The sequence below is a fragment of the Mercurialis annua genome, linkage group LG8 (assembly GCF_937616625.2).
Source record: "Mercurialis annua linkage group LG8, ddMerAnnu1.2, whole genome shotgun sequence".
Lineage (NCBI taxonomy): Eukaryota > Viridiplantae > Streptophyta > Magnoliopsida > Malpighiales > Euphorbiaceae > Mercurialis > Mercurialis annua.
Window position 1 is genome coordinate 32,449,447 of NC_065577.1, and position 27,458 is coordinate 32,476,904.

The 27,458-nt window shown below is 32.2% G+C and overlaps 4 protein-coding genes across 4 annotated transcripts; 2 read left to right on the top strand and 2 right to left on the bottom strand.

Moving 5' to 3' along the window:
• Positions 1-12,466: 12,466 nt before the first annotated feature.
• LOC126659559 (cyclin-dependent protein kinase inhibitor SMR1-like) lies at positions 12,467-13,385 on the top strand. The gene has a single exon (XM_050352859.1). The coding sequence runs from the start codon at positions 12,752-12,754 to the stop codon at positions 13,103-13,105; it is 354 nt and encodes a 117-aa protein (XP_050208816.1). The 5' UTR covers positions 12,467-12,751; the 3' UTR covers positions 13,106-13,385.
• Positions 13,386-16,069: 2,684 nt separating this feature from the next.
• LOC126661914 (uncharacterized) lies at positions 16,070-17,215 on the bottom strand. Its single transcript, XM_050355796.1, has 3 exons — positions 16,806-17,215; positions 16,562-16,724; positions 16,070-16,447 (listed from the first exon to the last, which is right to left on the bottom strand). The coding sequence occupies exons 1-3, from the start codon at positions 17,213-17,215 to the stop codon at positions 16,070-16,072; spliced, it is 951 nt and encodes a 316-aa protein (XP_050211753.1).
• A 3,196-nt stretch (positions 17,216-20,411) lies between these two features.
• LOC130014971 (uncharacterized) lies at positions 20,412-24,657 on the top strand. The gene is made up of 7 exons (XM_056104162.1): positions 20,412-20,649; positions 21,050-22,418; positions 22,506-22,580; positions 22,893-23,834; positions 23,916-24,095; positions 24,174-24,230; positions 24,409-24,657. Exons 1-7 carry the CDS (start codon positions 20,582-20,584, stop codon positions 24,655-24,657), a joined length of 2,940 nt encoding a protein of 979 aa, XP_055960137.1. The 5' UTR covers positions 20,412-20,581.
• Positions 24,658-25,258: 601 nt separating this feature from the next.
• LOC126661060 (uncharacterized) lies at positions 25,259-26,472 on the bottom strand. The gene is made up of 2 exons (XM_050354820.2): positions 26,041-26,472; positions 25,259-25,646 (listed from the first exon to the last, which is right to left on the bottom strand). The coding sequence occupies exons 1-2, from the start codon at positions 26,209-26,211 to the stop codon at positions 25,434-25,436; spliced, it is 384 nt and encodes a 127-aa protein (XP_050210777.1). The 5' UTR covers positions 26,212-26,472; the 3' UTR covers positions 25,259-25,433.
• Positions 26,473-27,458: the final 986 nt, after the last annotated feature.

Below are 27,458 nucleotides of genomic sequence, written 5' to 3' on the forward strand. Positions count from 1 at the left end.
ACTAGATTTAGAATATTTGTGGTTTAGGATTTCAATGTTTATCCATAATGATAAAATGTATTATAAATATTTTTAAGGTTTTTTACTTAATAAAAGTAAATAGTAATGTGAAGTTATCTCAGTATATCTGACCCTCGTTGTTTCTCCAATTTTCAAGTTTGTGTTTTGAGCGAGTCGGGTGACCTTCATCTTTGTTGATTTCCTCGGAGGTCTATTTTTTATTCAATAAAGATGGTCAAACTAATTTTAAACTCTTAGACCATAGTAGGTATATTTAGTTGATGTCTTTATTATATTATTAGACTTGTTGTTTCGTCGGATTGATCCGACCGTTGTTTATTTATTTATGGCATGATGTTACTTTGGTTATGGTTATTTATTTATATGTCATACCGTTGGAGTCTCGGAGTTCTACCGTTAATTAGGTTATATTATTGTTAATTTATATCGTTTATAAAAAATGCTAGATTTAGGTTGGAGTCTCGGTTGCTCCCAAATAGTGGTTTTATGCAGGTGATGTGTTTGTATGTTATTTGGGAGACTAACTACGGGTTTCGGATCTACCACTCTCATACCCTAGCACCGCTCACAATCTATAAAATTGGATTATGACAATACCTTTACCATTATAGTAGAATATATTTTTAGACGTTCACAAATCTGAGATACAAGAAAATTACGCATCACGTTTCAGTTAATCTACGTGAAAGAAGCGCACTAGCATGAAGAACCATAGAAGATTCTCTAATACACGTTAGGCATTTCCCGTGCCATCTACATCTGACACAAACTTCCCCTAGCATAACCAAAAGGTCAGCTCACCCTAGAATATAAAATGTAATCGGAGAAAAATGAGCTAACAGTAAGTAAGTCGGTTATATATACCATCTTATGGAAAAACCCCAAGATACTTCTTTCATTCTCATATTTTACACTTATCATTATATTCTCTCTTCTTTCTCCTACTAAATACTAACTTTTATCATCAAAGTGAATGACTGAACGTTTTTTTTACCTTTATTCTTGATTCTCATATTACATCACTCGTGTTGATTTACCATAGATATTTGGTGTTTTATCAGATAGATTGATAGCATAAAAACTTAAGGTTGTGAGAATACCTAAATATTGATATGCATGCTTCATATTAATTGTTTATATGTAATATTTAGAATCAATACTCTAAGAAAATGTCTTTAATTATAAAAATGAGTCATATTAATTTTTTTAATAAGGATCTTTTTAATATATATATATATATATATATATATATATATATATATATATATATATATATATATATATTAATTCATTGATTTAATTTTTCTCGTTGCCCCTAACTTTTGGCCTTTTATCAGTGACGTCCCTAAATTTTATAATGGTTGATGGTGGCGGCAATTTCGGTGTTAAAAATTTAGTTTTTATTTTTAAAAGGCTTATCCTCTGGAAAAAAAAACCCCACTTTTTAGCGCCAATTCTTTTGTACTTTCACGTTCTAAAACCATCAAATATGCCCAAATTACGACCTTTCACTTTCAATTGCACCCTCAAGCATCAAATTGATATCTTTTCACTTGATAAAAGTTCAAATTAATTCTTTAAATTTTAACATATATTCTAAATAGGGTTTAATGTTATATTTAAAATAAGGTCAGATGACCAAAAAAAGCCAAACCTTTCTTGAAAGTTTTACAAAAATTCAAACCTTTTAATTTTATTCAATTTGTCCTGAAACGCATGATTTCGTTTTAATTTTGTCAAATTATGTAATTTTACTAATGTGGCGCCTACGTGGCGCTAATGTGGTAATGTCACATATCAGCGTCACATAAGCAAAATTGTGTAGTTGGACAAAACTGAAACGAAATCATGTGTTTCATGACAAATTTGATAAAATTGAAAAGTTTGGACTTTTGTAAAATTTTTATGAAAGGTTTGGCTTTTTTTGGTTATTTGGCCTTAAAATAAAAATAAAACTATTCTTTTTAAAAATTATAAAACTTAACAATAATTTTTTATTTAATATAAATAAATATATTCATTTTATAAAAATACATACCTGCAACCACGTCGCCTTGACTTTATAAGTTTTTTGACGATATTCCAATATTTGAATGATTTTGTCGTCACTATCTGACCCACCAAAGAAATTTATATTCAATAAGTTTTAAAAAATAAAATACTTTTTCTGGCTATAAAATAATTATATTAAAAATTTATAACTCGTTCATCTTTCTCGAGACGAATTCATTCCGGGTTCGTCTTGATGAAGACGAACGGTTTTTTAATTTTTAATTTAAAAAAAAAATTGTTTTATACATACACATATTATTTAAATTATTTAATTTTTTTAAAATTATTTATTAATATATTTAATTAATTTATAATAATAAAAAATTATTATTAATTTTTAAAAATTTAAAGTTTTTTTTTGTTTTAATTATAACTATAAGAATCATTTAGAATATTTATTAAAACTTGAAGTATTGAAAAAAAAGGTCAATTTGATGTTTAAGGGTGTAATTGAAATCAAAATGTGTGAATTTTATTATTTGAGGTGCAATTGAAAGTGAAAGATCGTAATTTGGATATATTTGGTGCTTATATAACATGAGAGTGCAAACGAATTGGGGCTAAGGTGAGGATTTTAGAGGATAAGCCTTTTTGAAATAATAGAGTTTTAAAGTTATTTTGGATCTTTTAGATTTTAAGGTATTTTAACAACGTGTCAGATTAAGTGCAATGTGTTTAATTTTTTTTAATGTTTTAAGTGCCACATCAGCAAATATTAACGGAGTTAAATAAAAATTGGACGAATTTTTTTAGAGAAAATTAGAACAATACTCTTTTTTTTAAATAGTACAATTTCCTAACTCAATAAAGAAAATATAGAGAAAATATCTCACCCTTTTAATATAATTATTATTATTTTATTCTAAGACATGTTTATATTATAATTATATCTATTTTTTATTATTATTTTACTCTAATTATATTTTACTATACCACCTGTCACTTTTTTATCTCTTTTTCTCCTTTTTCCCTTTTTCTTCTTCTTTCTCTTCTCTGCATTTTTTTTTCTTCGTCATTTTTTTATTCTTCTTTTCTCTTCATTTTTATTCTTTTCTTCGTCGTCATTCCATCATCGATCCGCCGTCACATCTCCATCGTTTCGTCGTCACTCTGCCGTTCTTTCATATTTGATTTTAGCAATTTTTTAAACTCGTGGTGATAGATACGATATATTTTAATTTTCGGATTTAAATAAATTACTCTTGATTTTTTACAAATTTAGATCTAAAAAACTGCATAAAAAGCGATGTTATCATGAAAAAATAATTTTTTGCACAAAAAACGATTTTCTGCAAAAAAAAACAGCATCTGATTATCATATAATTATCACTAAATTATCATAAAGCTGAAGAGAAAAATAATTTTTTTATAAAAAAAACGTCGTCTAATCATCATATGAGTATCACTGCATTATCATATAGTTATCATACTGCAGAAAAAAAAATATTTTATGCAGAATAATATTTGATTATCATATCGGTATCATAACATTACCATATTGTTTTCATAACATTATCATATGATACCGACATGATAATATTTTATGGTACCTATATGATAATGTTATGATAATAATTATGATAACGAGATGATAATGTGAAAATAATAGTATGATAAGGTTTTACGATAATAAAAAGATAATAATATGATAATATGATACATGCATGAAAAATAAATTACATATATGATTATTGAATAAAAAAATTAAATATTTTTTATACTAAATATATTCAAATATTTTATAAAGAAATTATTTTTTATTATTAACATTCTTTTTAAGTAATTAAAAAATTCAAAAATAAACTATATTAATTTTTATGAAAATATTATTATAATATTATTATAAAATAAAATATAATTTTAAAAAGTTAAAGAGATAAAGGAAAAAAAGAACATCAAGTAATTAAAAAAATATTTATAATTACTTTAAAGAATGAAGGAAAGAAAATAAATAAAAAAATTGAACAAATAAAAAAAAATTGAACAATTTAAGGAGTAAACTCGGATAATGGGTAATGTTTATTAACTCAGTATATATTTACAAGAGGAGCAGGGCCTCTATTTATACACAAAAAGGAATAAAACTGTTACACCTAACAATATATAAAAGGAATAAAGGACAGCTGGAGGGTGTGCTGATGTGTGCAGCGGATGTAAGATAACAGAAACATCACGTGAATGGCTAAAGCAGAAAGACAGCTATACATGTGAGGTAATCAACTGAGGGGAGATCCACAATGCTTATAGTGAGAATCAGCAAAATTTGTACAGCCCCTCCTCAAGTTGGAGATTAATGAATGTCATACAATCCCAACTTGAAGAGTAGCTTGTTGAATTGTGGAGCTGAAAGAGCTTTGGTGAAGATGTCAGCAGTTTGACTGGATGATGAAACACGAAGTAGATGAATGAAGCCTGCTATGTAAAGATTTCTGACTATGTGGCAATCAATATCCAAGTGTTTTGCACACTCATGGAAGACTAGATTAGCTGTGATATGGATGGCATCTTGATTGTCACAGTAGAGAAAAATGGGAGTGTTGATGGAGATGTGAAAATCTTTGAGAATGTAAGTGATCCATTGGAGTTCACAGACTGTGGTAGCAAGACTGCGGTATTCTGCTTCAGCAGATGAGTTGGAGACTGTAGTCTGCTTCTTAATCTTCCAAGAGATGAGGGAATCTCCAAAGAAAATACAAAATCCAGTTAAGGATTTTCTGGTGTCAACACAAGAACCCCAGTCAGCATTACTGAAGGCTTGCAAATGAAGAGAGCAGTCAGCTTTGTAGAGTAGTCCTGTAGAAGGAGAACCTTTTAAATATATGACCAAATGTAAAGCTGCTTGCCAATGTGTGTGACAGGGTTGATGAACATATTGACTTAGCTGCTGTACTGAGTAAGTAATATAAGGCCTGGTGATATTCAGATATAGAAGCCTGCCAATTAATCTTCTATACTGATCAGGTTCAGGTAGAGGTTCTCCCATATCAATAGTGAGTTTCAGACCTTTTGGAAAGGGGACTTTAGCAGGTTTTGCTCCAGAGAGACCAGTGTCTGAGATTATATCAAGTAGATATTTTCTTTGGTTAATAATAGTGCCAGTAGGACCTCTGGCAATCTCCAGACCAAGAAAATATTTGGCATGCCCCAAATCCTTGATAGTGAATTTTGCATCAAGGTAATCTTTCACAGTAGTAATATCAGACTCAGAAGTGCTTGTTATAAGAAGATCATCCACATACAGAAGTAAAGCAGTAAAGCATGATGCAGCGCCTTTGATAAATAAGCAGTGATCATGATCAGACTGTTTGAAACCCAGCAAAGTAATTTTCTCACAAAATTCAACATTCCATTTCCTGGAGGCTTGTTTAAGACCATAAAGAGATCTTTTAAGTTGACATACTTGATTCTGTTGAGCTTTGTAGTACCCTTGAGGAGGAGACATATAGACTTCTTCATCAAGAAAGCTATGCAGAAATGCATTATTGATATCAATATGATGGATGGGCAAACCTTTTGCAGTTGCTAAAGCAAGAAAAATCCTCACAGTAACCACTTTAGCAACTGGAGAAAAACTCTCAAAATAATCAACTCCTTCTGTTTGATTGAACCCCTTAGCAACAAGACTTGCTTTAAATCTGTCAACAGAACCATCAACATTAAATTTAATCTTGTACACCCATTTGGACCCTATGGCTTTCTTTCCTGCAGGTAAAGTAGTTAATTCCCAGGTATGATTTTCTTCTACGGCAGATAACTCATTATTCATAGCTGTGATCCAATTAGGATTAGAGGCAACTTGGCTATAGGATTGAGGTTTAGTGACATGAGACATTTTGGCTAGAAAAGAAAGATAATCAGAAGTGAGATTGGTGTTTGATATGTAAGGAAAGGTTTGTAGAGTATGGGAGGTACTAGGAAGAAATCCTACTGCTAAATTGGTGACAAAATCTGACATTCATTTAGTTTTGGTTCTAGTACTATGTTTAGAAGGAGGTTGTTGTGGGGGTAAAGCAGGAGCATGAGAATGAATTTGAATAAGGGAAGTAGGATGATTAGAAGTACTAGAAGAGGCAGGACCTAAGGAATCAGGAATGTCTATTTCAGGGAAAGGAATAGGAAGAATAGAATCATCTAATTCTCTGATATTGATAGTTTCATTTTTATAAGGAAAAATATGCTCAAAAAACTGTATATCTCCGGTCATTAAAATTTTGTGTTTTTCAAAGTCATAAACTTTATAGGCCTTTTGTCCAGGATTGTAACCAATAAAAATGCATGAAAAAGCTCGTTCTGAAAATTTATCCTTTTGAGGAAGAGTATTTGTCACAAAGCATAGAGAACCAAAGATTTTAAGGTTAGTGTAGTCAGGTGGTTTTAAGAAAAGAAGTTCTATAGGAGTTTTCCAAGAAACAATGTCAGTAGGTAGTCTATTTATAAAGTAAGTAGCCATGAGGATGGAAGAGCCCCAATTTTTTTTTTGGTAAACCAGATTGGAACATTAAGGCTCTAGCAAATTGAAGCAAATGTTTGTGTTTTCTCTCAACAATGCCATTTTGTTGAGGTGTGTAAGGGCAAGATCTTTGATGTATGATTCCTTTATTTAAAAGATGAGCTTGAAATTCTGAATTTGTGAATTCAGTTCCATTATCACTCCTCACAGTTTATCATATTTGTGAAATTGATAAAAAGGAAGTTGTTTGGCTTTTGTGGACCATCAGAAAAGTCCATGATGCTTAGGAATGATCATCAACTATGGTTAAAAAGTATTTTGTACCTTCAATGGTTTGTTGGTGATAAGGTCCCCATACATCAAGGTGAATCATTTCAAATTTTTTTGAAGCTTTTGTGGTACTGATAGGAAAAGGTGTTCTCCGCTGTTTTGATTTGTGGCAAATACTGCATTCATCAATATTTTTAAACTTGATGTTATTTAAAACCTTAATATGTTTAAAAATGTTAACAGGACAATATCCAAGTCAATTGTGCCAGAGATGAGTAGAAGAAATACTTTTTTCATTGATTGAAGTTTGAACATTGCAAAAAACATGAGAATTTAAAAAGGACTGAGACCTTTCTTTAATACATTTGAAGCTATCAATATCCAGAATGTAGAGACTCCCTAGAGCTTTTCCTATGGCCAAAATTTCTTTATTCTGAAGGTCCTGCATAACACAATCATCAGGTGTGAATATACATTTGATTTTAGCAGAATGAGTAAGCTTATGGACAGATAATAAATTGAACTTGAAACTGGGAATATAGAGGGCTTGCTGCAGAATCATTCTATCAGATAATTTAATGTTTCCTATGCCAGTAGCCCTTTTAATAGATCCATCAGGTAGGTACATAGGTATAGAGTTTGCAGAGGGTTTAAAATCATTTAGTAATTCTTTCATGCCAGTCATATGGTTGGTAGCTCCAGTATCAAGGATCCATGAGTTTTTACCAAGGGTAGTGGTAGCAGCAGTACTTAATGCAAAAGCATATAGAGAAGGTTTACCTGAGAAATTGTTAAGAGCAGCAAAGTTTGCATAATTACCATCCTTCATGATTTTCATTAATTCAATCTGAACCAGATTAGCAATGTCTGCTTGTCTCCCTTTGATTCATTGCTGCTATCATAGTCCAGAGGAGTATCAACCATATTGACCATGTTCTTGTTGCCTCCTTTCCATTGCTAATTTTTTAGTTCCTTGAACCAATCTGGTACTCCATGAAGTTTAAAGCAAGTCTCCTTTTCATGCCCCTTGGTGTTACAATGATCACAAAATTTACTCTCCTTATCCTTCCTTTTTGCTGCAGCCTTAGATGTGTTATCTTTCTTGAAATAATTCTGAGTTTTTGAAAACAACCCTGTGACTTCCAGTTTTTCATTGTAACTTATATGCACTTCTCTCTGTTTTTCAACACTAAGAAGCATGGAGTAAGCTTTGTTAACAGTAGGTAAGGGATCCATCACCAGGATCTGATTTCTTGTGTGATCAAAACAGTCATTTAATCCCATAAGAAATTGCATTAGTTTGTTCGTTGAATACAAGTCAGTAATAGCTTTAGCAGCACCACATGTGCAAGGAGGAAGACACATGATACAAGCAAATTCATCCCACAAGCGTTTAAGACGAGTATAATACTTGGCCACAGAGTCATTACCTTGATTCACAGAAGCTATTTCTCTCTGGATTTGATATAATAAAGGACCATTACTCTCTCCATATCTTTCTGCTATCTCTTCCCAGAGCTCCTTTGCAGTAGTGGTATAAAGAAAACCATCTACAATATCCTTAGATATTGAATTCAAGATCCAGGAGGTGACCATGTAGTTGGCCCTAGTCCAGGATTCAAACTGATCATTGTCTTCCTCAGGTATAGGAAACCTTCCATCAACAAAACCAAGTTTAAACTTAGCTCGTAGAGCTATCTTCATAGATCTTCTCCAGGAGAGGTAGTTTTTCTCATTCAAAGGTGATGTGACAAGCACCATGCCAGGATGATCAGATCCTTGAAGATGATAAGGATCACCATTAAGGTTGTAGGTAGTTTCAGCCATTTAAGAAGATATGTATTGGATCAGAATTGCTCTGATACCATGAACAATTTAAGGAGTAAACTCAGATAATGAGTAATGTTTATTAACTCAGCATATATTTACAAGAGGAGCAGGGCCTCTATTTATACACAAAAGGAATAAAACTGTTACACCTAACAATGATTACAAAAGGAATAAAGGACAGCTGGAGGGTGTGCTGATGTGTGCAGCGAATCCAAAATAACAGAAACATCACGTGAATGGCTAAAATAGGAAGCCAGCTATACAGGTGAGGTAATCAGCTGAGGGGAGATTCACAATGCTTATAAAAATATTAACAAGTAATTTAAAGAAGAAAAAAAAAATGCCAATAGGTAAGTAATTTATAGAAGAGTAAAAGAATTGACAAAAAAAATGTGGCCTATATGTATAAAGGCTGCCGCATACACAAAATAGAGAATGAAAGATAGAGATGGTCTGTATATATTAAAGAGAGTATAATTACAAATATATAAAACAAAAAGAGTAAAATTCAAATAAAGTTAAAAATGTGATGTGTTTGTGCTGATATTTCCGTATTAAGGTATAAAATTTTATTTTTTATTTATTTTGATAAATTTCTAAATTTCTTAAAAATTTACGAGTCCTTATTATGTGTCCTTGATCAATTGGAGTGGCACAATATACGAGTCCTTATTATGGCACGATTCAATTGTTTTAAGTGCTTGGATATTTAGATGTGTATAGGAGGATCCTAACAAGACTTCGGTTCAAAGTTTGTCCCATTTGAAACAGGTAAACCAAACCCTATTATAAATACAATTCGGTATACATCAAATTTGAACCTAATATATAGTAATAACACACCATCTGCATTTACTGTGAAGAAATTAATTTTAACTCTATAAATGCCATAAAATTTGTTGAACTAAACAAATAAATATTCTACGGCACATAAAAGCTAAATCTACTAATCAATTAATTACTGTTCTGGAAGCTGACATAAACCTAATTTAATACATTTGCAATTCTAGATAGGAATGAGGAGAACTTTTCACTAACTTGAAGATATTTTGTTTATAAAATCTTCATATATAATTATTAATTATATAGCTTTGTAGATCCATAAATAGTTTATAATAATTTTTCATTTCAGTAATTGATTCCTCTCTTCAAATAGAAGGAAGCAGTACATCCTATTTAAATTATTATATAAAAAAGCAGAATCTTGATAATTATAACATGAACATGCATGTCTTTTTTTGTGGAAATACTTGAGTAAAATCATATGTAAGCCCATCAATTTGTAATTTTTGTGGATCTACAGTCCTAAATTTTAGTTTCGTATATTTAAATCTTGTAACTATTTTTTTAATATGAAGGGTCATAGCTAAGCAAATCCTATAGGTAGAGACTGAGTCACTCGCAGACGGGTCTGTACGCTTATCCTAGTCGGAATTTATATTGAATTAATAATATTTTTATTTTATTATTACAAATTTATATATATTATAAATATTAACAATTATTTAAAGTTTTAAAGTTTTAATTTTTGTTATGTTTGATTATATTCAGCATTATTTTATTTAATAGTATTATATTAAAGTAAAATTTTATTTATAATTTAATTCTAAACTCTAACAAGAGTAATATTACTCAACTAAAACAGTATGACATTTTGACTTTGTGATTAATAATCCTAAAGATTTTATTCCACTAATATCTTTTTACATAAAATAAATTGATATTATATAGTAATTACAAATTATATTAATGTAATAATATAATTATTTGAAATTATTTATTGATTAAATACAAAAATTAATATATATATATATATATATATATCAATTATTTAACATATATTTAAAATATAAATAGATAAAGTTATATTTTTATCAAACTTAAAAAGCACATGAAATCTCTACAATATCTGTATAATTATTAAAGTATTGGAAATATGATCTTTATTCTTAAGATAGTAATTTTCTTTCATGTCTTAAATATCTGTTAGTTGATAAATAATTAAAGATATAACAACATAAATTTTAAAACGCATGTCAGTTGATAAGTGGTTTTCCTGGAATAAGTGAGATCGCGGATTTAAACTGTACTCATATATGCAGCTGTTTAAAATTTGGGGTCAGAATCTGTCTCCCGTAAAAAATCTACACTAGTCGAGTGGAGATTCGTATGAATGTAGAAAGTTTAAAGGTGCCGTTTTATAGTTAAAATTCATTCAGAAAACATCATGAACCATGTATCAAAAATAAAATAAAATATAACAACATATTTTATTATATTTTTTCAAATTATTAACAGATGAAATATAATGTCAAATATTTTGTCCAAATAAAAATAATAATAATACGTCTAATTTTTAAGAAAATCATACTATTTAATATTAAAATATAATTAATGATTAATAGAATATATATTACCTAAATTATATTATAGTATGTTAATAATTTTTATTTTAATAGTATATATCTTGTTGTTGGAATTTGCATATAAATTATTAGTAAAATATATTTTTATATATTACTATCAAGTAAAAACAATAATGGAATATAACATGACATATATAAAAAATGAAATTAGAATAGATATACGTATAAATAATAAAAAAAATTAAATATAAACTAATTATCAATAAAATATAAAATTTATTAAGTATAAAGTATAAAATTGAAAATGTGTAATTAACCAACACTAAACTAAAATTATTAAAACTGAAATAGAAGTGATGTGACAATCTAACATACTGCCACAACTCTAGTTGCAGAAATATCCCAGTGCCTTGGCAGCTAGAAATTCTTGTGCCTGACTAATAGTAGAATTGGTACTTTAATCGGGATGCATGTATCATGATGAACTCGTCAATGAAATCTCATTCTCTTTCCCTTATAAGAAATAATAAATATTATAAATTTATTTATTTTTATTTTGGCCTAATTTTTTGAAATATCAAAAGGAAAAATTAGTGACGTATATTTTAATCAAATACTTCAAAAATATCAGTTTTAACCTATTTTACTTTAACTTTGAATTATAGTCATTTATCCCTATTCATCTAAAAATGTCAAATGTTTTAAATATTTGCAACTCTAATTATATTTCAATTTTATTTGAAAAATATTAATCAAAATTAGAATAAAATTAACGTAATAGTTACAACTGAAACAAATGGTAGTGTTTTGTAGTTTTAAAAAGAATGAAAAATTAAATATGTTGACCATTGATTCAATTGACTATTTTAAAAGCGTTAATTATAATCGATTGCACCCGCAATAATTTGACTTTTCTAAATAATTATACTTTTATTATTCACCGAAAGTTTATTATTTAAAAAAATTAAAATTTAGAGTCGCTCGATGCACTAAATGTTATCTAATAATAAAAAAAATTATTATAATTTACATTTAATTGAAAAACTTACTGAAATTTTTATCAATAAAAATTATACTTTCTCATTCGTCTTATCTTTTTTATTTCTCATTTTCATTTTCCTATTCAATTGAATCACATATAAAAAGTCAAAAGTGTTATATATAAAAACAAACTTTAGGCACTTAGATCTAAACAAAATACAAATGCAAGGACTTAAATAGGCATCCTTTACCAAAATATTAAAACTCTAGATCTCTAAACTAAATGACTTTTAAGAAATGTCATGTGAAACTAGCTAAAAGATGAAAAAGAGAAAACAATAAAAATAAAAAACAAATAGCATCAAATCACACTCACTCTTAGATGGAAAGTTTGGTATACAAAAAGGTATCCTATATATCTAAATCTAATAATATTAATAATTCTTGCTAACACTCATAACAATAATAATAATAATAATAATAATAATAATAATAACCCTTCATTTCATCATCACCATCATCACCCTCACCTTGCTCAACCACCTCTCTCTCTCTCTCTAAATTCTCTCTCTAGATCTCTCTTACCTTGCAATACACGCCTTTCATCTTTACCCCTCATTCTTGCATAAATACCCTCCCCTACACATTTCTCTCGTTCCTATTCTCGTTTTATTTACCCTAATCTTTTCATTTTTACTCTTCTCTCCCAATTCTTGAATCTTGGCCAACAAAAATAGCAAATTTGCAAACCGGAAATTACTACAAGATCAAGAATTCAGCCATGTCTACTACCGATCACCACCACCATGATCTTGAATTCCGTCAAGATTCGCCGCGGAAACAAGTTCCGTTCATCAAGAACGAGCAACTCGAGCAATCTTGCAGCTCGTCCAACGAGAATAAAGTCGAAATTCAGCAACAAAACAACGAGGAAGATTGTACGACGCCCACCTCCGACGAAAACAAGATTCCTCCGGTCGTTATTTGCCCGCCGGCGCCGCGTAAACCGAAGACCATGATGGGCTCTTGTAAAAGAAAGCTAGATTTTCTTGAGATCGTGAAACGGGAAGAGGTTGAGTCGTATTTCCGATCGAATTTCGATGTGCTGGCGAAGAGGAGATGCCCTTGTAAATGATACTGTTATTTATGGCAACAATTCGCTGCCAATTATTGATGATCGGTTCTTCCTCTTAATTCTTGATCTTTTTTTTATGTTATTCTTTTTTTTTTGTTCTTCAAGTAATTATGAAAATTGATGATCAGATATGTAAGGACCGATCATTGTTGATGAAAACAATGTATTTATTAATTACACGGTTGAATTCCATGGCCCAGGAATACAATATATTTGTTACAAACCTTTTGTAATTCTCTAATTCCAGATTATATGAAACTTTAATTAATTCTTGTTTTCATATTATTCAAATTTAAAGAAAATTAATTTTTTCTTGAAAATTTTGTTATGCTTGATTGTGATTTAGTAATTTTCTTTTATTGGGTGGTATTATTATTTTTAATTCATTGGTGGTTTGATCATTGTTTAAGAGATTATAATTTAGTGAATGGGATTTGTTGATGAGAGATGAGATATGGGTAGATGAGGTTTAGTTGCTTTGTTAGAAGGGATAAATTACCATATCAGCCTTGAATTATATTAACATTACTGTTTTCTATTAGATTTAAAAATCTACTATTTCCCTTGTGATTTAGGTGTTTGATAACTGAATTTGTAAGGATATTTCAGTTGAATAAACCAAAATATTAAAAATAAAATTAATAATTAAGAGAAAAGACAGTAATTTTGATCAAATTTGAAGGAGAGAAATAGTAGTAAATTTTCTTAAATATTAAGAAGTAGCTAATTTATAGAAATAAACATTTTAATTTAATTTTAAAATTATATAATTTTAATAAATGAAGACGAAGCCAATATGCACAATTTGCTTACATCATAGTAGTTATAACCAGTGGCGGACTTAGGATGGGCACGCCGCCCCATCTCGGTTTTGAAAAGTTTCAAATCACCGAGTACCAAATAATTATTTTTAGTGAATTGACTATTTTTTTAAATAAATTGAGCTAAATGATATGTTGTTTTGCTTAAAATAAAATTAAAAAATAAAATACCGATCTAAAAGGAAGCCGAAAAATTTATAGTTCGATTAAAGATAAATTTCATCCATCTAAAAAAATTTCTGGTTGCGCCACTTGTTATAACTAATTAGTTATTCTAATTTTTTTAATAGTGAAATGTTGGATTAAGTTGTTTATGGTTGAGATTGACAAATTATGTATGTTTCAGTGCTAACACAGCTTTGGGATTGATAAACTTTGATTTGTTTTGGAATGTTAGAATAATTAAGAGAAGAGGGGTAAAAGAGTAATATGGTTTGTACTTATCAATGAGCACCAAAATTAGACAATGTGGTATGTTATCGCTATTAGTATTCAATGGGTGATGTCGTTTTGTCTTTTTCGCGATTTGACAAAAATAAAAATATTATTTTTAATTTTCTCATCTAGTTCTCTTTTTAATTTTATTTCAAAGGAAAAAGAGAAACCACTATTATACATAAATGTCAATTGTGTCAAATTATATTCTTTTCTAATATGGTATCAAATGAAATGTAAATCAACTTGAAATCACATATTGTGGTCCCGAGTAGTTTATTCAAGGTTGGTGTTGTAGTAATCGTGTTTAAGTTTTCAAAACTAAGATATATTTTTTCGAGTATTCTTGAATAAAAATAAAATTCATGATAAAATTTCAAAAACAATTTTTTTTTCTTTTTATAGATAAAAATATAAGTGATATTTGATCATAGTTATTCATAGCTTGTTTGATTAAATATTAAAAATAAAAAAATGGGAATAAAATAAACTTGCATTTCTCTTTTTTCACTCTTTCCGACCAAACACACTCTCTTTCTCTCTAATTTAGCGGTATCACTGCGCATATTTACAGAAGGTGATTTTTGGCTATTTTTAATCAAAGATTACCTCATCATTTTCTAAATTTTTTTTATCATTAAACATTTAAATAATTTTTTATCATATATTTTTAATTATTTTTTGTTTTGTTTCTCTTCTTATGATTTCATCTGGCTTTTTGATCACTTGATATGGTTTATTTCTTCTCTAAATAGAAAGTTCGTTAGGTATATTTTTTATTTTTATATACAATTTTAAGTTTTATAATTTGAGCTCTCTGAACTTGTATATATATATATATATATATATATATATATATACACACACTCTCACACACACAATTCAATCAGATCAGTCATCTGTCTAACCGATAATTCTGTCAGATTCAACTACTTCAATCTAATCCAATTTGATTGGACCGATTATCAAACCGGACAACTTATCAGTTTTTGGTTCAACCGTCGATTCCAGTCCGATTTGTTTTTTTGAAGAAAAACACCAAAGTTCAGCTTAAAACAACAGCAACTAGAACATACTAGAAGCTACAATAGGGAACAGGCTCCCTAAGCAAAACAAAAGACTACATCAACAACTCAAATAACTTGTAACTTCTGAATATCATCATAAATGGGCGAGTTTGTCTTGATATAGCTGAACTTGTTAAAGATAGAGTTCTTAATGCCCATGGTGATAGCTTCAACTGAAGCATTTTCATTTTTAAAGACTTTCATATTCCTTGCTTTCTAGATGAAGTAGGTAGTAGCAACAAATAAATTCCTTCTGAGGACTGACTTCACATTCTTTCTAGCAATTTTTTTAGAAAACCAGCTGACAAATCTTATCTATTTCCTGATATGTTGCTAGGACAGTTGCAGATAAAGAGAGTTTTATTCCAGACTACCCTTACAAAGGGGCAATCATAAAAGACATGCTCAACTTTTTTTTGGCTGATTCATGCAGAAAACACATTTATCATCAGGGGTCGCACCCCACTTCAGGAGTCTATCTTTTGTTTTGAGTCTTTTTTTGAGGATCAGCCAAAGAATAAAATTATACCTGAGAATATTATTATTTCCCTAAACTAGCTTGTACCACTCAACTTTGTCATAATGATCTCTTAACAAATCCCATGTTTGGGATATAGAAAACTTGTTGTTCTTCACCACTTTCACTCAATTTTATCAGGGGTATTACTTTGCAGCTTGAAGTTATCTCTATTATACTCCCAAGCTTCCTCTATTGCCGAATCCATGGGATCGGGAAGAACCCATCTGTTAAGTCTGAAGACATCAACAACTCTAGCAAACTTGTTGAAATCTGCCTCCCTCATCTTTATTGTGGGGAATTTTTCTATCATAGTACACCCATTAATACAAAGATCACTCCAGAAAACAGTATTTGGCTCATCGCCAATCTTACAAGACATAACCCTCTGAATTTTATCTTTGATCCCAATCAGGCCTCTCCAGATCCAACAAGAACTGTAATTAGCTTTAGCACCCCAGTAGCTATTCGTTGTAAGCTTGTTGTTCTTAATCCACTTGACCTAAAGAGAGTCAAAGTCACTCAGAATATACCATACATGTTTAGCAATGGCATTTTTGTTCCAATCCCCAATACATTTGATACTCAACCGCCCTTATGTCTTGGTATTGGTAACATCATTCCAAGAAATTAAAGTACTGTATTTCCCCTCCGAAGTCCCATTCCACAAGAATCTAGAACAAATGCTTTGAATACTCTTAATAACAGAGTAAGGCAGAATCATGATAACAGCCCCGAAAACATGCATACTTAGCATGACAGACTGAATTAACTGAAGCCTACCAGCATAAGAGAGAAATTTGCATGTTCAAGACATAATCCTGCTAGTAATTTTATCACTAATGCCTTTGCAATCAGACTTAGACAATGTGGTGGTAATCAGAGGGATTCCTAGGTATCTTAAGGGGAGAATGCCTTCTTTAAACCGTAAGGTACTCATGATCATATCTTTAACAGTATTATTGACATTACAGAAGAAAACTTGGCTTTTGTTAGGGTTAATTTCTAGCCCAGAAGAGTCTTTGAAATGAAAGAGATTTTGGTTTAGAAAGTTTATGGACTCCATATTACCATGACAGAACAAGAGAAAACCATCAGCAAACATAAGATGATTGATGTTTGAAGATTTGCACCCTTTTATGGAAAGAGAAAGACTGATCAGTGTTCTTAAGATTTTTAAACAAGTAATCCATGCATAGAACAAAACAAATAAGGGAAATAAAGTCTCTTTGTCTAAACCTTTTGCCGGCTTTGAATAAAATAGAGCCATTGCAGTTCGCATAAAAACTGCCAAATTTAATACACTCCATAATAAGGTTGATGATATCATCGACAAAATGAAGGCACAAAAAGGATTCTTTAACAAAGTCCCAGTTTATGGAGTCATAGGCTTTTTAAGATTAATTTTGAGTAAATAGTTAGGCATACCGGAATTAACATGATAATTCCTAGCTAAGTTATGAACAGGGGCGGATCTACTCTTAGTCTAGGGTAGGCTTCAGTCAGGGTTACCGCCGGAGAATCAAAGATTAGATGAAGTTCGGTCAGAAAGTAGTGGTTAACTGATTCTGCACCGTAAAATACGTCTCTCCATTTTACCCTGAGCTGAGAAGGAAGACAACCAATTTGTTTTAATGTTTAAAGGAACGACTTCGTTCGATTGTCCTTTTTAAGCATTAAGGGCCAAACTTTTGTTAAAACAATTTCGGCCTCTCATTTCATCAAAGTAAAATGACCCATACCAATGGGTGTTGGTTCAAGTGGTAAGCGGCTTGATATCGCTTAAGCAAGGTCTCGGGTTCGAGTCCTTATGAATGCAGAAAATTCCCACTGGCAGACTCACCCACCATGCCAGGTGCGCGACGCGGGTCGGATCCGGATTAGTCAGGGTGAAGCCTTGAAAACCGGATGGGCTTACCCAAAAAAAAAAAAAGTAAAATGACCCATGTTTATTGGCTAAAACCAATTACCGTTTTATTTAATTTTCTCTTATTTTTTCAAAAATTTCCTAATTCTCATTTGTGTATTTACTTTAGTTCTAGCCTTTTAGGTGTTCAATTTTTTTTTCAAAATTTATTCATAATTCTCACAATTCGTTAAATTTTATAATCTAAGTATTTTAATTTCTAATTTTTGAACTTAAAGTAAAATCTTCAGTTAATAATTAGTAATTCTAATAATTTTTTAATTTTTTCTTTTTCAAAATCAAATTATCTTTAATTTTGTGTAATTATTTTTAAATAGTTATGTATAAAAATTAATTCAGTTTATAAATTTGTATAATAATTTTCTAACCTCTAACTTTTTTGCCTCTAATGAGTTTTTAATTTTTTTTTCTCTTTTAAAATAGTATATCAAATAGTCCGGACTAGAAAAAAATTCTGAATCCGCCACTTGTCATGAGCTAACATGATAGTTCCTAGCTAAGTCCGATTTTTAATTACTGTTTAAACTAAAACTTTATCTTTCTATGTGTATGTTTACATTGCAATTTGTACAGCCAGTACTAGGGTGTAGATTTTGACACATGATACACGATTCGTCGTGATATGAAAAAGATGAGTATGATTGATATTAAACATATTTATATTCTAAATTGGATAAATTGGCCAATATATTTACACAATAGGACTTAAAACGTGGTATCACATATTGAAACGTAAATCTGTTTAATCAATTTAATCTTCTTGTGTTTTGTTTTATTAATTGGACCCAACTTGTTAAGAATGTATGTGAATTTACATAAAACATATTAAACTTGGTATATATTCGTATTATTTATATTCAATATATTTAAATGATTAAATTAAACATATCGTGCGTATAAGATTTGTATTCAATTTATTTAAAATAAATGAATTATATGAATTCAATATGTTGTATTTGTACGATCCATCATTGGCCAACTAGATTAATTGCATAATAATTATTGACACGCACAGCTGATTTAACTTTTATAATATGTTCATTTTAATTAATACACTTAATAAACAATCCGTATCCGTATTGATTCCGTTTGACGTTAGATGTTTAATCATTAAAATACTAAAAAAATATAAGTCAACTAAAATAACTAGTGAAATTAAAATTAAAATAACTGTTGACTTTTAACTTTTAAATAGAGTTAAAAAAAAAGATCAAAGTTAAAATGTAGTTAAATTTATAAAATATAGATTTTAAAATTATTAAGTTTTGCTAAAATTAGAGAGGTGATATCTTTAGGCAAGATATTGATGGTGAATGTGGGCACAAAGGATAATGCAATAGATACTGACAAATCCGATTATTAATTAGTAGAAATCTTCTAACATTTTTGGGATCTGCTCCATTAATTTTTTGGTATCGATTTGAGAGTTTTGGGTCGATCATTTAAATTTATGCCGCCAATTTCGAGCGTGTTTTCGAGTAAAAGAAGTTACTCCTATATGGCACGCTTAAATTAGTGCCACTCTATATATTTACACTCATGACAAAATTTTATATATTTTAAAGTTACTTTAGATCCAATCAATCCCATATTGGACTAAATAGATCTATATAATGCTACTCTTCTATAGTTATTTTCCAATACAAGGGACCATTTTCTGTGATGCTTTATTATTATTATTTTTATCAATTTTGTCGTTGAATAAAATTAATATTCCTATTCTATTTTAGATTTTTTTTTTATTTTAAGATGTTTTCATTTAAAATATTTATTTCTATTTTATAGATGATTTTGTATTGAACTTTTTCATTATCATTCTTTAAATCACCTTAAAAGAAATGATTAATTTTATAAAAATTCACCAACTTTACATGTTTTCTTATTTTAATCACGCAGTTTAAATTTTTTCATTTTCATGCACGAGCTACCATTTTTTTCTCAAATTCATGTAAGGTGCTGAAGTGTCACGGCTCCATTGGTGTAATTCGCTGAGGTGGAAGTCATTTTACACCAATGAATGAGTGCCACCTCAGCACCGTGCATGAATTTGAGAAAAAATTGTAGTTTGTGTATGAAAATGAGAAACTTTAAACTGCGTGATTAAAATAAGAAAATGTGTAAAATTCGTGATTTTTTTAACATTAACCTTAAAAGAAATTATATGAAAAATTTCATTATCATCAATAAGTGTAAAACCGTAAAAAAAAATCATAATAATAAGGCCTAATTATTTAAAAACCACCCACCTTGCAATTTTTTTTCGTTTATACCACGACCTAGGAAATAGTTCATTTGTACCCCGTTTTGTATTTTAATGTTTCATCTGTACCCTTTAAAAAAAGAGCACGCGCATTTGTCCACCCTGTCCGCCATGTCAGCCAAAAATGCTGCAATTACCATATTATCCCTGATGAGTCACCGGTTCTCTGACCAAACCATGGTTGCCCCTATCTCATTATCCAATACGCTGCGTTTTAATTTTCCCTCCATCTAACCCATTGTTCTCCTCATCGCAAAACCTAAAACAAAAGTCTTGACAGAGAGACTGCCTTCAAACCCTAAACCTTCGTTAACCCTTCAAACCCTAAACCTTCGTTATCCCTTCAAACGTTCGAACCCACTTTAGTCGACAACAGAAATCTGCAATGCAAAGAACGACCAGCAGTTATTGGGAACGACCAGCGTTTTAAATAGCGTCTCCAGGCTGAAATGGGTAAAGATAAACGAGAACACGATCTTTCTGGCAGAGGAGACCCAAAATTGTCCACTAATTATAGGTAAGAATTTTTTTAGGGTTTTTTAAAAAATTGGTATGCACTTTGTTTTTTTTATCACCTGAAAACATGATAGGCTGATAGCTATAGGAATGGTACTAATGTTAGTATGCTATGTTGGCTAATGCTTTGAGTTAATGCAAATCATGAGTTGTGCCAAATTTAAAATTTATCACATGGATGTACTGTGAACAATCCACCAGAATTTAAAGACTAAAAATTGAGATGTTGAGCTGCTAGTTGTAATCAGAAACATGATATATTAGTTGTTGGCATTAAATTAGGATGTACTTAAATAATTATGTTCTTGTATGGGTGTTTGTAATTTGTACTGCTTATGCTTACAACAGTCCTTTATACATGAGTAGTTTTGTTAATGTTAGTTTTTTTTATTCATTGACAGGGCAGCTCAACAATTTGACCACTTCGACAGAGAAGAAAGTGTTAGGGATAGCATACTGAGGTATGAAGCGGAGAAGGAATGCATTGTGGTGGACACTGAAAATGCAGCAGAAACGGAGCCTGATAAAGCAGCAGAAATGGACATTGATAATTATCTTGGTGAGTCTGACAGCACCTACAAATGCGGCAGCGAAGAAGGCACTGATGATGACAGCTTCATTGATGGCGGGAGTGACTTCGATGATGAGTACGCAAGTGCGAAGCAACAGAAGAAAATTTTAAGAAGTGCTGCAATTGATAGCATTAATGGGTTGGGGTTGGACGCCATGCTTGATGCTCCGGGGGGTGTTGCTAGTGTAAACGGGAAGTATTGGGAAGGAGGGGGGGTTGGTAACTTAGATGCCCATGCGGGTTGCGAAGAGTCTGAACCTGGAAGTGACTATGCGGACACTGACGACGGGCTGATCACACCCTCTAGCAGTGATGAGGACAGCCTAATTCCTAAGAAGAGGAAGAAAAGAACTCGGTTGTACTATAACCCAAATTGCAACCACGAAGAGTTGGAATTTAAAATGAACATGATATTTGTGAACAAGATTCAAGTTAAACATGCTGTACAACAGTGGGCTATCTGCCGTGGCCACGATGTACGTTGGAAAAGGAGTGAGCGGTTTAAGGTCGAAGCTAGATGCGCACCTGGTTGCACATGGAGGTTATATGCAAGTAGGAAACTGTCCTCCACTTCCTTTAAGATCACAGGGCTGGATAATAAGCACATGTGTCAAAGGGCGGCGAAAAATAGACAAGCGACATCGGAGTGGGTGGCGAAAGAGTTCATTCAGAAGTTTAGACGACAGCCTTCATACAAACCCCGTTACATGGAAGCTGATCTAAGGGAAAAATATTATGGACTAGTAGTGCCCACTTCATGTTGCTATAGAGCAAAAACTACTGCAATGGTTATCATCCGAGGGTCTCTGGAAACCCATTACACTAGATTCAGAGCGTACGATGCTGAGTTGAGAAGGGCAGACCCAGAAGGTTTATTCTGTTTTCACTTCATTGAAGACCCAACAACTGGCGCTCCGGTTTTCCAGCGGTACTACGTTGGGTTTTCATGTTTAAGAAAGGGGTTTAATGCTGGTTGTCGGCCAGTGTTATGTGTGGACGGCTGTTTCCTCAAGACACTTGTAGTTGGCGTTCTGTTAAGTGCCGTAGGCCGGGACGCGAACAACCAAATGTACCCGGTGGCTTGGGCGATTGCTGAAGCAGAGAACGAGGAAACCTGGACGTGGTTTATGAACTTGTTGATATCAGATCTTGGGTTCGGGGAGGGTGTGTATTTGACTCTCATTAGCGACCAACAAAAGGTAATATATTTGACTTTATGTTATATTATTTTGATTTCAATATTATAACTTGTATTTTTATGCTCCCTGGATAACAAATATGCAAAGGTTTTGGTTTGTCAGAATGTTACATTCTTTAGGATTTATTTGTTTAAGGTTTTGGTTTGTCAGAATGTTACATTCGTTAGTTATTAGTTAAGTTGTGTGAATAGAACATTTATAAATAGAATAAATTTTGTCTATTTATGATCTTTTTATTAGGATTGCTAATTATCTGTCATTTAACTATGCTTAAAGGGATTAATGTTCACTTGCAATCTGGACATCAAGTTGATTGTTTTACCTTGGATCATTTTATAACATTGAGTCCTGTTGCTATTTCCGCATATATGCACAGTTCACCTTGGATTATTTTTGCTAGTTTTAATTGACTGTCTATCATGTTTGGCTCTTGGATGTATATACAAATTCTTTGGTCCTTTTTGTTCTTAACAGGGCTTGAAAAATGCAATTAAGAGTGTGGTACCTTTTGCCGAGCACCGAAATTGCGCCCGCCATATTTATGCTAACTGGAAGAAGAACCATAAGGGCGCTGAACTGAAGCGACTGTTTTGGAAGGCTGTGAATACACCTAATCCTCTAGAGTTTGACAATGTTATGGATTTGATAATGGCTGAGAAGATGGAAGCCCACACAGATTTCATGAAGCAGTTGGAGAACACATTTTGCAAAGCCTTTATTAGGCCTAATTTAAAGTGTGATGCCATTACGAGCAATTTGGTTGAGACCTTCAACGGATTTATTTCTAAGCCAAGGCAACTTCAAGCAATCAACATGCTTGAGGATATTCGATCATCTTTGATGGAGAGGATGTCCGTGAAGTCGGAGTTGATGGACAATCATTTTGAAGCAATCTGTCCAAGGATTAGAGAGCGGATAGATAAAAACCAGACTATGACAAGATTCTGTGAAGTAAAAGTTGCAAAAGGGGCATTTCAAGTGACTTCTAGTGATGATCAGTATGTGGTGAACTTAAAAAACAAGAGCTGTAGTTGTAGAGCATGGAACATTAGTGGCATACCATGTCCCCATGCTCTGGTCTGCATCAATTTCATGCGATATAACGTTGAGGACTACGTCGATGATTGCTACAAGAGGGGAAATTATAAGTTGGCATATGAATTCTGTCTACAGCCAATCAATGGGTACAGACTGTGGCCCAAAGTAGGAGGCGATGCTATACTGCCACCGCCATATCGTAAGATGCCTGGCCGTCCTAAGAAGAATAGGAGGAGAGACCCTGACGAGGAACCTAAGAAGCCTCAGAGGTTTGCAAGAAAGGGTGTTGCAATGACATGCACTCATTGCCTTGTCGAGGGACATAACAAACGTGGCTGCCCCAATAAGGATAGTGCCCCTGCTGAAAGGCCTCAAAAGGTATAACATTTTATCAATTTCTTTGTTCCCTTATCCTTATATATATATATATGCACAAATACTAATGAATTATGTTTGCAGCGTAAGGCAGGTAGACCTAGGGGTCCAAACTGGACTCCTAAACCTCCTAGGAGTGCACCTTCTGCTTCGAATATGAGAAAGCAAAGAAACACAGAAATGCTTGAGAGCACGATTTTAGCTCAAAGGAATGCATCAACATCGGAGCAAAGAAGTGAGATCCATACACAACTGCAAAACCAGGTAACATACAACAAATTTCGGCTAAAATGGTGCATTCTATTCTTTCCATGGTGTTGATCTTGTTGTTTGGGTTGCCAGGTTGCTGAAAATGTTGGGATAAGGGTGAACACATGCTCTGGTTTCATTTATGCAAGGGTAATCCTCTTACTTGTATTAGTCTTCTGAATTTATGAATTCAATAGTGTTCTCAAGCTAATCAACTTCTAAATACTGTTTTAGGCAGCCTAGGTTAAGACTATTGAACTGTTTTTAGTTCTTATTTTCTTTTGTAAGTGATTTTTATAGTGCGTTTCCTGCTGTTTTTGATATGCAGCCTGCTCCTACTGATGGCAACACATATGTTCATGGAGCAGTTTCAACGGCTGCTGCAGCTAGAAGACGTAGTAGACCGCCAATGTCATTGCAGGAAGGATCGACCACCAATGTAGGTGCCCGGGCAGCCATATCTTCACAGGAAGGATCGACAACATCTGTTATGTTCAAGTCAACTGCATCGCAAGCTGCGACACCGCGATTAGGCAAACTTCCAATGACAAAAGAAAAACAGAAGATGCACAAGTAACGTCATGTGATTTTGGGTTTCGTAATTTTTGGGTATATGGAAGGTGTAAATTTAACCTTTATTTTTGTTTGCTTCAAGTGGATGTGAAGCACTAGGTATATAAAAGGTCCAAAGAAGTATAAACCTTTTTTTTGGCTTCACCTTGGTGTGAAGCATTAGGGAGGCGTTACTGCAATGTGCAGTTTTTTTGCCTTCACAGAATGTAAATCATTAGATAATTTTAGGATATTCAACTTTTTTGGCTTCACCGGATGTGAAGAAATATTTATAGCAAAGGTTTGTATAAACCTTGCTTTTTTGGCTAGTCAATATATTTGTATTAGTGAATTGATATTTAATTTGATACAATTTTTGTGCATCCAAATATCCAATAATCAACAGGTCAAGGTTCAGTTAATAATTGAATGCTATCAAACTTTTCTAATACATGAAAAGTCAAAATAAGCATAAATCTACAATTTATAAGGTTCAAAAATACCTTTCAAGATAAAAAGAAAAATGTCAGCTTAAAAATATGGATGAAAATGGTAATACAATCACAAAGAAGGGGTAACTCGACAACAATAACGACAAATAAATTGAATTATAAGTAAGTACAATATACAAAATGTTTCAATACCACAAACATAGGTATAGTTCGTAGTACCATAACTACAACTTTACATAGATAATTGTCAAACAAATTACATAGAGAATTAGTGATAATTAGTGATACCATAACCACAACATTACATAGATAAATGTCGAACAAATTACATAGATAATTAGTGAACAAATTACATAGGCAGTCGATCATATTCATCCAGTAACTCCGTAAAAGCAATTGTAGCTTTTCCTTGAGCCTCTTCAAACTGCTTAATTGTTTTCTCCCTATCCTCAAGTTGATCCGTCAATCCTGTTACTTTGTCCAAAAGCACAGTGAGCTTCATGATATTCTCATACGATACCTCCTCATCGTACCAACGAAAAGCTCCGCAATCTTCTTCGGTCTATCCAATAGATAACGGACAATTCAACCATTAATGTATGAATATATTGCACAGTATAAAAGCACAAATGTTACTTTAACAGAAATAAACAACAAAAAACAATGATTTCATTTAGAATTTGGATTTAAAAACGTTATTCCAGGGTTGGCTATTCCATATACTAATACCTTGCTGAATCTATTTAGAGTTTGGGTGTAAACGGGTGACTCTCCATTCATCACCGATAAATCCTACTTTAAAATTGGGGGTTTTAAACAGTTATAAATTGACTAAAAGCTACTCACTGACCATCAAAACACAACTCAACAATAAATTTCCAAACAATCTTAAGAAAAAAATTCGAACATTACACATTTCATTAACATAAAATTAAGCAATAAATGTTGAAACTTACCCTGGACTGACGACATCGCCGGAATATTCTTCCCGGATTCGTTTTGGTCCATGAAGTGTACAGAGCCAACTTTCCATGCCTACAGTTACTGCGTACTCGCTTTGGAGAAAGATTGTACATGTTGTCGTTCACATCTTCAAGGGGCTTGAAAGATTCAAACATTGAAGACATAGTATCGCTCAATTTTCCTCGCCTTTCTTTGTTCTATTCTGTGAGTTTATGAAGTTAGGGTTATTGTCTGTGAAACACGATGGGATGAGGAGAACTATGGGTTAGATGGAGGGAAAATTAAAACGCAGCGTATTGGATAATGAGATAGGGGCAACCATGGTTTGGTCAGAGAACCGGTGACTCATCAGGGATAATATGGTAATTGCAGCATTTTTGGCTGACATGGCGGACAGGGTGGACAAATGCGCGTGCTCTTTTTTTAAAGGGTACAGATGAAACATTAAAATACAAAACGGGGTACAAATGAACTATTTCCGAGGTCGTGGTATAAACGAAAAAAAATTGCAAGGTGGGTGGTTTTTAAATAATTAGGCCTAATAATAAATGCTTTCTTAACTTCTCTGTGAAATGAATGAGACTTTTAAAATGGGATGAATGGAGTAATGAAATTCAATGGTGATAAGTGATGGATAAATCTCACATTGCCAGTAAAAGGAGAGACACACAAAGAGACCTATAAAAGAGAGAACATTGTCATTTTCTCACACACATGATATTCATTTGATACTCGTCTAAAATACCATAATTATCCTTACTAATATAGGCACCGGAGTGAATTCGGGGTCCAAAGTCAAATTTTCTCCCTTCTATATCCACCTTTTGCAGGTCATCCAAATCCTTTCAAGACGAATCCCACTCGCCCTATTTCTAGATCCATTATTTAGCATCATCTGTGGAGCGACTGTTTCCACAAACAAATTTTAGTGAATGGATCTCAGAATGACGGAAATAAACAAAAACCTACTACTGACCACATTCAAGGAAAACCATCCCTTACCACAAGAAACTAGAAAAACACCCCCACCTCCGCCCATTACCAAGTAAACTTACGTACCGTCTAGTCACCATACACCGCCCGTCTGCTACACGGGGCTCGGTCGATGGTGCCATTTCAAGGGTATGGGACACAAAACCCCAACATGGGAGAAAGCTCCGGCTCAGCATTCCAAGGTACGATCAACAAAACAGTGGACATCGCTTTGAAGCAATTCCAGGAAGATATAGTTGTGGTAATCAAGGAAGCCACAAGCGTCTTAATATCTCAAACCCCGACAAGAAGTCTTGGGCAAGGTTTAAAGAGGTGGCAGCGACATAAGCAATAAGTGAAGGTACGAACACTGGACCAATGGGATAAACGACGGAAGTGGAGAAACTGAGACAACATGAGGTAGGTAATTTTTGGGAAG